The following is a 13407-nucleotide window of genomic DNA, read 5'->3' as shown; positions in this document are numbered from 1 at the left end:
AAATTAAAAAAATATCGAAGTATTTGAAATAATGTGTTTGCCTAAATTGGCGGATGAATAATAAATAAAAACAATCATTTAATAGTCGATTGTTCGTGCTGATGGTAGGCAACTAGATTATGACATGTATATTGAAGTTTATTTGGTATGAACATAATTATCCAAACAGGAAGTTGACAAACTTATTAATTATTTCTTACCTTGACAACCCCATGAACAGCCTGAGCGTACAGCAAATTAACCTCGACGGGATCCTGACTGAGAACCCTGGTGGCCTTGAACAGTCTCCTCTTAAATATGAACCGATTTTCGCCACCGCTCAACCCTTGCGTACTGCGTCTCCCCAAGGTGGCCAGACCGCTCGGTGGGGTCAACTTGTTCTGATTTCTATACAATTTCATGGAAAAAAAAAACACGAATATATTTAGGTTGTTTTGCCCCGAAGAAGCCAATAACCAGAAACACGTTTTTTCTACCACTAACCATGTAATTCATCGGATAATTTCAATTAATGTTATATCGTCACTTACTGTTCCCACTGTGCGATAATATCGTACAAATAATGATGGGCGCGTACGTGTTCCTCCCCGTCGGGTCTGCTCTGGTAAATCGCCCAACCGTCGATCGTTTTCAGGCCCAATCTCTCGGCCAATTTGCGAGCGGCATCTTGCGCGGTATCGGTCGGATGCACGTCGATCGCTTTCGTTCTACCGTCGAGGAAAAAGAACCGGCATACGATCGTGCCCAGACGTTTCATGGCCTAAAAGGAGCGAGAGTAATTAAGACAAAAATCCGGTTTATCTCGGTGAATTTTTAAGAGAATTGTTGTGATTATCAAATCGCAAGCAGCTGAGAGATTCTCGGCTGGAATGATTGGATAAAAGAGTTTAGAGCGTAACAAATCTTTCTTAGGGCACAGCACTTCTATATGGACATTTTAGTTTAAGGTAAGATTTTGATGAGTCATTGTGATAAATAGGTACCTTAGTATTTTTTTTCTTTACTCCAGATTGAGTCGTTTTCTCAAGCGTGTATATAGAGAAATAATTGGTTAGAAATTTTTACTATTTTAATAATTAATTTTTTTAACCTCTGTAAATTGTATTTTTCATAATTATCAGATTGACTCGTTCTCCCTAGTCTCACCCAAAAACTGTACAGGAACTAATGGATTTTAGCAGTAAACTCTTGATAATAGACGAAAAATGGCCGACGTCGTACACCTGCATAAAATTCTTTCTTAACAACCTGGTAGATTAGAAAAAGTAACTGACAATTCACACCAAAATGTAGAATTTTCTTAGACTTGGCAATACTTTCCATTCTGATTGAGGAATTTCTTTGGTATTGAAAATATATAAATTTTCTTTAATATCTTCCTCTTCATAGTCCAATAGTTGGAATCTTTGGTGTGACACTCAAATCACAAGCCAGTTTTATCACTAACCAAAAGTCATGTTATATAATAATCATGATTATGTTTGTTGCTACTTTTAAGGTGGTGTTCAATAGATTTATGCTTTTGTAATTCGATGGACTTTTTTGAACTTGCAGACAAAAATTACTGTTGGATAAATCTTAGTCCCCTGTAATTCAATAGTTAAGTTGTTATGCCATCTTCGGGCTTTTCCTGCTCTTTAATTTTTTAATGGAATATTCCACGTGGTATTGCTCTATTTGTTTTACTTAGTTTCTAGTTATCTTTGGTGTGTTCAATTCAAATATGTATTCTTCCTTTTTGTACAGATTAGTAAGGTGCTGGGTCCGCGTCTCCTTTTTTATCGTGTCTTATTTCTTAAATTTCATTTCTTTGATTCCTGATAAACCGCCACCTTTATTTCTGTAGAACGTAGAAATAACTTTCCATACGGTTTGAAAATTTCTCCCAGTATTCGTCTTTTATTTTTCTAAGTAGTTCTCAATGTGTTTCAAAAATTGCTGTAATTTGGTAGCTTCATTGGTAGTTTCATATAGCAACAAAAAGTTATTTTTTATTGAAATTTTAAATAATTCCTTGGCAATAAAATCAACATTTTAAATCTGTGGCTTTGGCAGATCATGAATGACAGCTGGTCAAAGTTGAGCCTTTTTACATTCTTAACGGAAATTACACGTTTTTGAAAAACTGCTGTAATTTCGCCGTTTTAACATATAGAACCAAAAAGTTTCTTTGATTGCAATTTTAAATCATTATTTTCCAATAAAATCCAAGTTTGAAATATGTGATTTTTGCAGGTCGTGAATGAGAGCTTGGCAAAGTTGAACATAATATTATTTTTAATGAAGCGAAATGATGATGCTTTTCAAAAATTGCTATAATTTGGTTGCTTTAATGTTAAGCAAGAAAAATGTTTCTTTTATTACAATTTTAAATCATTATTTTCCAATAAAATTCAAATTTAAAGTACGCGGCCTTGGCAGGTCATGAATGACAGCTGGTCAAAGTTGAGCCTTTTTTACACTCTTGATGACCCAGACATGTTTTTTCAAAAATTGATGAAATTTAGTCGTTTTAATATGTAGCGACAAAAAGTTTCTTTGATTGCATTCTTAAATCACTATTTTACAATAAAATCAAAATTTGAAAAAAATCGCTTTGGCAGATCGTGAATGACAACTGGTCAAAGTTTAGACTTTATACACTCTTAATGTAAATTACATGTTTTTCGAAAATAGCTGTAGTTTTGTTGCTTTAATGTATAGCACGAGAAACATTCTTTCATTGCAATCTTGAATTATTATTTTACAATAAAATTCAAATTTGAAACGGGTGGTTTTGGCAGATCAAGAATGACAGCTTGGCAAAGTTAATCATATTGACACTTCTAATGAAGCAAGAGATGCTTTTCAAAAATCGCTGTAATTCGATTGCTTTAAGGTTTAGCAATGAAAAGTTTCTTTTATAGCAATTTTAAACAATTCTTTTATAAAAAACTTCATACTCAAAATACGTGGTTTTAACAGGTCATGAATGACAGCTGCTCAAAATTGAGGCTTTTTATATTCTTGCTCATTCTTTTTTACACATGCTATTCAAAAATTGCTGTAATTTTGTCGTTTTAATATATAGCAATAAAAACTTTCTATTAGTGCAATTATAAATAATTATTTTACAATGAAATACGAGTTTGAAATATGTGGCTGTAGCAGATCATGAATGATACCTGGTCAAAGTTAAGCTTTTTTTACACTCTTAATGGATATTACATGTTTTTCTAAATTGATGTAATTTGGTAGCTTTATTGTAAAGCAATAAAAAGTTTCTTTCATTGATTGATTGTTTGTATTGATTAAAGACTTTTCGGTTCTAAGGGATCTATGCTTTAGGAAGGCTAAGTTCTTTTCCTTGCAATTATTTTTTACTTCTTGAGAAAACCGTGTGGTGCTATTTTTGGAATGATATTTAGTTTGAGTACCTAAAGCTTCCTTGATATTCCTCTTTAATTTCTGCATTCATTGTATGGGGTTTGTGTTATTTTTTTTGTGACCGGTTTTCAGAGTGATTTAATTTTAATTTTTTTATTAGTGTTCATTAGATTTTGCTTATAAAATAAACTATGCCCACTTCCTGCGTTCGCTAAGTCTAACGTTCTAATATCTAATATTTTTTACGGTGAATGCATCTATTGATAACCACGTAATTAATTGTTAATGCCTTGTGTTGGAAAATGTGTATTTGCATTGGTATTTATGGTCGAAGAAAGCATTGTTGATCAGCAATTCGTTGAATAAGCAGAAATTTAGCAAGCAAGTTCCCCGTTATTATTTAGCGTATTTTGTGAAATCTCTGCTTTATACCTGGAATCACTTTCCCTATGTAAGCCGAGAATTAATACTGGTTGGTTTTGTGGCAAAGATCCAATAACATAATGTGCATAGATCTAACTAATTTAACTGCTAATATTCCTGACAATAAGTAAAGGCTTTCTTCGTATGTTTTTCTCGTATTTTTTGTGAATCACTATCGTTACGTTCGCTTTTTATCTTTCTTATTTTTCTACACCACTGTAAATTATACTGTGGTCCTCTGTCTCTTTAATATTATAATATTATAAAAAAAAGATTCTAAAAGGTAAGTTCTAGTGAACTTAGTTAATTTAAAGAAAAATCACGATTACACGTAAGAAACACTAAGATAACAGGCGCTTTAGAGAAAAATGTAGAGAACAAATTTCCCATCAGCCAGTTACTTAACCAGATTTCCATTTCAATTCCTTGTAAAAAGTGACTTTAATTCATAACAGACTAATGATTAAAGTATGATCTAGCCAAAGGCAGTTCTGCATAATAAAACGGAAAACTTACGGCAACTTCAACAGAACTAGGCGGATTCTCTCGCACCGTGACCTTATTATTGTTACAATTATCCAGACACCATTGCACGTACTGAGCGATCTTCCCATCTTGCGTTAGATTTTTCTTGAGGAACGAGAGGAAATATCGAAAGAGCAACTTGGACGGCTGGAAGGAGACCACGCAGAGACACAAGAGGAGCCAGACCCTCTCTGCTGAGTCGGCGTTCGGGTTATTCGTGGCCTGCATAAGAGTTTCGATCAGTTTTCGTTTATAGCGGATTTTTTAGGTTGAATGTTACCTGTCTGATGCACTGCACGTAAACCTCGTCCCTGAGTTCTTCCCTTTCCAGGGCGAACCCTATTATGGACTGGATTACGGAGAGCTCTCTGTCGGCGTTTAATTCGCCCCTGATGTATTTGCACAAGTCCTGGAAGGAAGAAGAGTGTTGGAGTAATATTTGGTAATATAATGTTTTAGTGAAGGACGTTTTATCCTCGAGTACCGATAATTTTAATGTTAACTTTCTCTTAAAAAACTGACAAAATGCTCGCAACTCAAAAACTAAGCAACTTAGTGTTTTGAAAATTTGCATTAAGATTTTTTGATTTATTTCATTAGACACCTACAGTTGTGGTCACATAAATAGCACACTTAGCCTTTTCATATATTACTTACAAAAAACAAATTCCTGACTGATAAGAAAATATCTAAGCAGTTAATCTCCTCCTAATATGCAAGACTTTATGTTTATTTTAAAAATATATGCACATACAGAATTTCATTCCAATATTAACGTTTTAAGGCTGGACACATAAATAGCACACCTTTCATTCTTATTAAATATATCGAGTGTTAATTAGTAAGTATTATTTTAACTTTTAAATTTTTGAATATTGTCAAGAGTAGTTTTGTTTTTAGTGGGTAGAAAGAAACATTGTGGACCAGAGAGGAGAGCTCTTATTATAGAAAAGAAAAATCAAGGCTTTTCTATTTCTGCTATAGCAAAAGATTTAAATTGCTCTAGGAAAATGGTTTATAATGCTCTGGCTCTCTATGAGACCACTCAAAGCACAATGGACAAGAAAAGATTAACAAGGCCTCGAAAAACCACATATAACATGGATAAAATTATTATTAGAATAAGCAAGGGTAATCCATTTTTAAGTTCCGCCCAAATAAAACGTGAAATAGCAGACCAATATGGCGTCAATATTTCTGCAAGAACAATAAGAAGAAGATTATGTGAAAAAGATCTCAAAGGTTGTGTAGCTAGGAAAAAACCACTTGTTTCAAAAAGAAATATTAAAAAAAGATTGGCATTTGCTAAACAACATATAAATAAGGACATTAATTTTTGGAAAACCATATTATGGAGCGATGAAACCAAGATTAATAGATTTGGAAATGATGGAAAATGCTATGTTAGACGTCCTCCCAATCGTGCCTTAAACCCTAGGTACACAATTAAAACTGTTAAGCATGGAGGAGGATCAATTATGATATGGGGAGCAATGTCATGGCATGGTGTTGGACCTATTCATCGTATAGAGGGAATAATGGACCAATACAAGTATAGGGAGATTTTGCAGAATGTTATGGAACCATACATGGAGCATTTTATGCCAATTACATGTAAGTTCATGCACGATAATGATCCAAAACATTCTGCAAAATCAATAAAACGATGGTTTACTAAAAATGTGGTAGATGTTTTGGAATGGCCGCCACAAAGCCCAGACCTGAACCCTCTGGAAAATTTGTGGGATCACGTTAAAACCAAAATTAAGGTATTAAATCCCTCAAATCTGGATGAACTATGGCAAAACTTCCAAGAGGCTTGGAACAGTATTCCGGCAAGCGTGTGTGCAAAATTGGTGGAGTCAATACCCAAGCGATTAAGTGAAGTTATAAAAAATAAAGGATACCCAACAAAATATTAAATTGGTTTTGGTGAAAGTAAATATTTTTTAAGTGTGCTGTTTAAATGGCCAGCATTTCTTTAGTTTTTTTGTTATGTTTCTTATATATTTAAAATACTCTTTTAATTTTAATTAAATACAACTCTTTGTAGAACATCTAAGCTAAATATATTATAAAAAAAATAGAAAATGGTATTTAATATTTTTTATCGCAATTTAGAAAAGTGTGCTATTTATATGACCATAACTGTATTTCAACGTTTTTTGTAAAATGTACAGAAAGTCGAGAAAAAATGTTAATGCCTAAATTAAATGGGAAAATCCAACTTATCTAGTTAGAAAGGTGACCAATGGAACAGATGTACACAATTTAAATATAAGAAGGAAACATTTACTAATTTCTAAATATTTAAAAAGTAATTTTCCTACGTAATAGTGGACCTTTTTAAAAAAATTTAAAATATTGGATTTTTTGGCGAGGCTTACGTACTACAAAATCATACCGTTAAGGGTAACGAATAATATCCTTATTTTTCTTATTCACATTGAAATCACATAGTTACTCACTATCTGTGTACTTCTGTTTATACTTTTTGAGTGACTAATAAACGTTTTTTTTAAATAATTATTTAAATGTTATTCAATATTCAAGTTGCAAAATTCAATAAAGATCAATTATTATTAACTGCTGGTTATATCTTACCCTAAATATCGTGCAAGCCACATTAACATTATCGGGATCATAGAGGTGCATATGCGAGTTCGGTATGGTGTTTCCCTTATAATAAGTCACCATTTCGTACTTCGGAATCATTTCCGAACTTTGCCTTTTCCTCGTCAAAGTAGCAATGATCGTACCTAAAACGTTAAATGCACCATTAACAACATCGATTTCCTTTCTATCCTCTCTAATACCTTCGGGACTCTTCTCGTGCGAGTTGAAATACTCATTAGCAAACTCGACCATATCGTAATGCAGCTCGTCCCCGCCGTTCGTTTCTTTCTCACTGCTCTCGCTCAATTCCAACAGTTTCTTTTCCACCCGGAAACGTCTGCGTTGCTCTCGCTCACTGTTGATCGCCTGTTGCTGCTGTTGTTGTTGCTGCTGCTGCTGCTGTAGCTGTTGCATCGGTATTTCGTGTCCGTTATGTTTCCAATGTTGCGACTTCAATTAAAATTGAAAAGTGATATATTACTTAACTCTTTTAACGCAGACATGATTTTTCCTATAGCCTAATTACACCCCACAATTTATTTTTGTTGTTAAACCGATTTGTCCACTGAGATGGACCCGTAAGAAATCGATTGAGTTCCTAGCATATCTCCCGCTAAATAATTAAAACCTAAGTTGACGCTTAAATTTACCAGTTATATTAAAACACAGTACAGTATAAACAGTTCGTGTTTACATATCGATTTTAGGTTATAAATCGTATAAAAGTGAAAAATATTCGTTGAGTTCTTGATAAAAGGATAAGTATTTAAGTAAGTAAGCATATAAGTTGCCCAATATCTTTGACGCCTCCAGGACCACAACAGACAATTGATTGTTTGTGTCGTAAATTGTTAAATAATCTAAATTTTCGTTCAGAACGCAATGGCTTCCGAAAAAAAAAATTAACCGATGATCGACTTTTACGAATATTGGAAAATGACGATTGGTCAGACAAAAGAAAAATAACACCATATTATTAAAAAAAAAACATAAACCTAAATCTACTGATAAGAAGTGTATTGGTACATAATGCACTGTTTACACATAAAAGAACTGAATTATTTTACTGTGATAAGTTATATTTTAAGAGTATTGTATATATCCTTGTATTGTCTAATGTCACGTACCTAAAAAACGCTTTCTGTATAAATTTTCATTTTATTCATTTATTTTTTTTGACTTAAGTCCAATATATTGAATTTTAAGTATTTTTTTTCTCTCGTTTGTATCATAAGTGTAATGTTGGTTGTATTAAAATTAGGAAAGTCAGTTTGATTTATTTTAATTTTAATTATAATTAAGTTTTAACTGTACAAACCCTTTTTTTTCTGTTATCTTAATTATTATTATTGTATTTTAGCGCCTTGAAGATGCAATTATATTTTGCGAAACGTCGGCGAATTTAAATAGGCTTGGACTTTAATTTTATTGATCCCTAAACCCAATAATATTCTAAACGATATAATCTTATTTGGATCATTAAATTATAAAAAAATAACCATATTATTTTTAAGTACGTTTATATTTTTTTTTTAGTCTCATCACTTTCCGATATAAGAAGCGAAGAGATACAGGTGATTGAAATCGAATATGAAATTATAGGAGAAAACGAGCTTTATGATTGATCTAACTGATAACGTAAAGTGGCTAAAAGATGCAACTCATGAAACAAAAAAATAAAATAAACTGAACAAAACCAATAGAAAATGAGGTAATTGATCTAGCAGGGCCACATTTATTTTTTGTAGAATTTATGTCGCACGAAATTTTTGAACAAATGGCTGATAAAACAAACCTTTATGCAACTTAACAACAGATTTGTCGCTTTCCTCCTACTGATGCTGTAAAGCTCAAAATATTTGTTGGAATTCATATTCTTATGGGAAATTTGAACCTCCCAAGAATAAAAATGTACTGGGACTGTTCAATTGGTACCCCAATTAGAAGACAATATGAATCAAAAAAGGTTCTGGAAACTACGCCAGTAGATGTAAGAAGAAGGCCAGAAGGAAATTCAGATCTCTTTATGATTCAATTCAGAGACAGATGCCTGGAACTTCTATTGGAGACGAATCTATTTAAGCAAATAGGACCATTCAAGGGACAAATCAACATTAAACAGTACTTAAAATATAAACCATAAAAATGGCATATTAAAATGTATATTCTATTTGGACAAAGTGGCTTAGTATATTATGACTTCCTTATACACATATCAAAATGGTCTAGGGAACGCATACAAATATTTTAATATTTTTGAGAAGATTGGAATATAATTATTAACTTTTTTTTGTAGATTATAATTTACTCATAATTTAGGGCCCAAATAAAAATAAAGAACAAAATCCCATTTATTACCGTTTATTAAAAAAAATTATAAAAATAAAAATTTACCAAATACAAATTAAACTAGTAGCCAGATGGTCCACCTCTATTATTAATAACACTTTGACATCGCCTAGGCATATACTTAAAATTAAATTATTAATTAATTCTTGGGGCAACTTCTCGCAAACATGTGTCACAGCAAGACGAAGCTCCAGAGCGCTTTGAAAAAAGTCAAATCGTTGAAGAAGTTGCCTTTTTAACCAATCCCAAACATGCTCAATTGGATTAAGGTCCGGTGAGGTAGAGGGCCAGGGTAGAAGATTGATTTGATTTTCCTCAATAGCGATTCGTACAAGCCGTGCTCGATGTGGTGGGGCATTTTCTTGTTGCAACAACGAATTTGGGCCCATTTCGCGTAAATATGGAACAATTACAGGCAGTAGTATATTATCCCTATAACTTATTCCAGTCATTTTATTTTCCACAAAAATGAGGTTCGTTTTTCCGTCAAGTCTAATGCCACCCCAAAACATTAGTGATTCACCACCTTACTTACTTACTACCCGGGCATGACGCAAACGACTTTCATTTCCTTCCTCTCTCCAGACACGAATCAGGATAAAATGAAAATCGAGACTCATCCGTAAAAAGAACTGTGGCCCATCTTTCTTGATTCCAATTAACATGTTCTTGGCACCACGTTAATCTTGCACCTCGATCTCCTAAAGTTAACCGAGGAACCCTTAGAGGTCTGGCATGAAGTCCTCTCTCATGCAAATGGTTTCTAATAGTTTGACCTGAAACCTCGACGTTATGCACTCGTGAGAGCTGCCGAACCAAAACAGAGGCTGTTACCGTGGGATTTCTTTGAGCTTGCAAAGTTATAAAATGGTCTTGGGCAGGACGGTGTGGTAACTCGCGACGGGCCTTGATGCCGTTCTCTAACATCATTTGTCCACAAACAGTTAATTACACTGGGAGATGTATCCAAAGCTCTTGCAACGTCTCTTTGACTTGTTCCTGCCTCAAGCATTCCGACTGCTCTTAGCATTTTCTCTCGAGTTAAATGTCGTCTTTCCATTTTTATTGAATAAAAACTAAATCACAGTTGTTCGGTTGGAACCACAGAAAATGCGATATTGCGTTAGAATTTAAAAATTATAATCTGCGTTATTTCGACAAAATGTGCAAGTAGCAAAAAACGCTGTTCTGGCATGATTTTTTGTACCCAAATATTTATTTTACTTCGTTGGTATCTTAATATTAAAGGTAGTATCTATTCCGTATAAAAATATAAATATATAAAAATTTATAAGGCGAAAAAAACTATTTTTCTAAGTGTTCCTTAGACCATTTTGATGTGTATATATCAAGGTTCTACAACCGAAATTCAATCATAGTTTTTGACACTAGGCTCAAGTGCTGCGGTTGTTATGCATCTAAGTCAGAGAATAGATTCTAAAAATCATGGACTATTCTTTGATAATTATTTCAGCAACTATTAATTATTTTAATGTCTGACTAAGAGGTCAATATTCGCAATTGGTACTGTCAGGATCAACTGATTTTCTAGCCCGTCATTACCATCAGATGCTGCAATGAGAAAGGACGGACGAGGTTCATGTAAAACTGCCATTAGCTCAGATGGAGTTCTTGTCACTAAATGGTAAGACAACAAATCAGTGATTGTTGCATCTAATTTCATTGGTGAAGGACTCTCTGATAAGTGCATAAAAAATAAATTTAATTACTTTACTTATATTTTTGTTTTAATTTAATTTTCATCATAAATATTATTTATACCCTAGCGATTTTGTCCAGCGGTGAAAAAAACATATATACAGCTTCTTTTATAAAAATATTTTTTAAATAAGAAAATACTTAAGTAGAATTTCTTCTTCTACAAAAGTCATTAAGATTTGACTCTGAAAGGGTTCATAATATGTCAAATCACGTGGATCTTACCAAAGAACTATTCGACCTAGAAACGGCCGGAGTGGTCCTGGGCGTGCCACTTTCCGAAGGTAATTTGGGCGGGGCCGGTAACGGGGGCGGCGAAATACACACCGGAGTTATCGGATCCTCTCGCGGTAGCACCGACTCGTAAATCGGTTCGTCTTTGTGGTTTCGCTTTCGAGTTTCCGTCGGGGGAGCGGGTTCAGCCGCGGCGGTTTGCGTGGCGGGTGTCTCGGGGACGGTTTGAAAGGCGGGTGGCGGAGGTGGGGGCGGCGGCGGTGGTCCCGTCGGTTCCGGTAAAGTTGGCAGGCCCATTTTTGGTAGTACCGGGGCGGTTTGTTGCTCCTGGGCCAAGCCTGCGAAACCTGACGACTTTAATCGTTTATACTAGACTAGGTTTGTTGAGGTGTTATTACTAAATAAAATTATTAGTTGAAGAAGTAGTCCATACTTGCTGCAGTGGAGTTAATAAGTCAAAGGGTAACTAAAATTGTTTCGGTCATCCTTCACTAAATTTGACAAGCAATTTTTTAAATTTAGTGGAGGATGACCGAAACAATTTTAGTTACCCTTTAAAATTATTAGTGTTTTTTTTTTTTAATTTTAAACTGATATGCACTAAAATTTACTACTTTTAAGTGTATCTCACGTTTTATACAGACAACGAGATTCAAGACGCTTTTAAAACATTTGCAGCACATAAACGAATATAATACATTATGTAATTATTATTAAAGCTTAAAACAAATAATTGTATACTAAAGATATACATATAATAATAATAATATTAATAACTTTATACAGAGTAATGAGTTAAAAAAAAAAGGATAAAAAGGCAGGTTTCAGCTTCCCAACATAGTTGAGGGCTGTTGTAACTATATTATTATGATTGATTTTTTTAAGTCTTGTATTTATGTGTAGAAAAGTAATAATGAACAAATACCTTTATTGTAAAGAATTGTCGTTATCACCCATATGTTCGGAAAAAAAAGCTGAAAGATACGATAGTTTTGCAGAAATGATGAATTATGTTCTTAGTTTTTGGGTATCGTGAAGCAAATGGCCGGGAAAATGTTAAAAAGGTATATGGGCAAATAATTCCAAATCGGCGTATACCAAATCGTCAAACATTAGCTGCTATTGAGAGAAGCCTTCCCGAAACCGGTAATGTTACTCCTGTAACTGTCAAATATGAACGGCATCGCGTGATAAGGACTCCTCAGATGAAGGAACAAATTGTGGAAAGAATCCATGAAGATCCTACATTAAGTATCAGACGCTTAGGTTTAGAAGTAGGAGCATCTAAGGATGTGGTTCAAAGAACAGCAGTTTTATCCATACCACATCCAAAAGGTACAAGACCTTTTGCCTACGGATTTTGAACAACATTTGGGCTTCTGTCGATTTGTCAATGAAAACAGACAACAACATTTTGCTAAGCAAATTTTGTTTACAGATGAAGCATGCTTTAAGAGAACTGGTGTGACTGATTTTGATAATGAACATGTTTACGCCAATGCCACCAAAGGAACTCATTTTTAATATGATTTTAGGGTCAATGTATGAGCGGGAATCACTGGCAATTTTATAATCACTCCTATAATTTTACCACCAAGGCTAACTGGTGCGAATTATTTAGAATATTTACAAAATCTGCTGCCAGATTTATTAGAAGAATTGCCATTAGAACTTCGGCAAGATATGTGGTTCATGCATGACGGTGGTCCACCGCATTTCACTTTAAATGTTCGAAATTATTTGCATTAACAATATCCAAATAGGTAAATTGGAAGAGGAAATGACGCTCTCGTAAACTGGCCACCACGCTCACCGGACCTGACTCCATTTTTTTGTGTGGGGTCTTTAAAAACTATGGTGTACTCTAGAGCAATTAATACAGAAAAATAGTTATGGGCAAGGATTCCAAATGCAGCTAACATACTGAAGAACTATAAGGAGTTGACGCAAAGAGTAATTTTTAACTTTTTACGCCGTGTTAATATATGTATTTATGTTGACGGAGGTTATTTTGAACAATTGTTAAAAGTTTATAATAATTGAAATTACTTTAAATAAATTATTGTTTCTCATTAAATTAAAAACATCTTCCTTCAAACTACGTTAAAAGTAACAACACAAATAATTTCATTCCAATTTTCTATTATTCCTGTGCGGCATTAAAGATTAAAACAC

The 13407-nt window shown here is 33.7% G+C and overlaps 1 protein-coding gene across 2 annotated transcripts in view; it reads right to left on the bottom strand.

Moving 5' to 3' along the window:
• Positions 1-13407, bottom strand: part of LOC126742774 (myosin-I heavy chain) — a 106744-nt gene that overhangs the window by 28303 nt on the left and 65034 nt on the right. The window contains exons 16-22 of one of the 2 annotated variants that reach the window (XM_050449560.1): positions 11224-11579; positions 7131-7380; positions 6919-7073; positions 4595-4723; positions 4306-4536; positions 531-760; positions 201-387 (exon numbers count right to left, since the gene is read on the bottom strand). In XM_050449560.1, coding sequence (XP_050305517.1) covers positions 201-387; positions 531-760; positions 4306-4536; positions 4595-4723; positions 6919-7073; positions 7131-7380; positions 11224-11579 — 1538 coding nt within the window. The remainder of the gene's footprint in view (positions 1-200; positions 388-530; positions 761-4305; positions 4537-4594; positions 4724-6918; positions 7074-7130; positions 7381-11223; positions 11580-13407) is intronic. The other variant, XM_050449561.1, reaches the window with a different exon arrangement.

This window comes from Anthonomus grandis, chromosome 12 (genome assembly GCF_022605725.1).
Source record: "Anthonomus grandis grandis chromosome 12, icAntGran1.3, whole genome shotgun sequence".
Lineage (NCBI taxonomy): Eukaryota > Metazoa > Arthropoda > Insecta > Coleoptera > Curculionidae > Anthonomus > Anthonomus grandis.
Note: the sequence above shows the minus strand (reverse complement) of the source record. Positions and strands in the feature narration are given on the sequence as shown.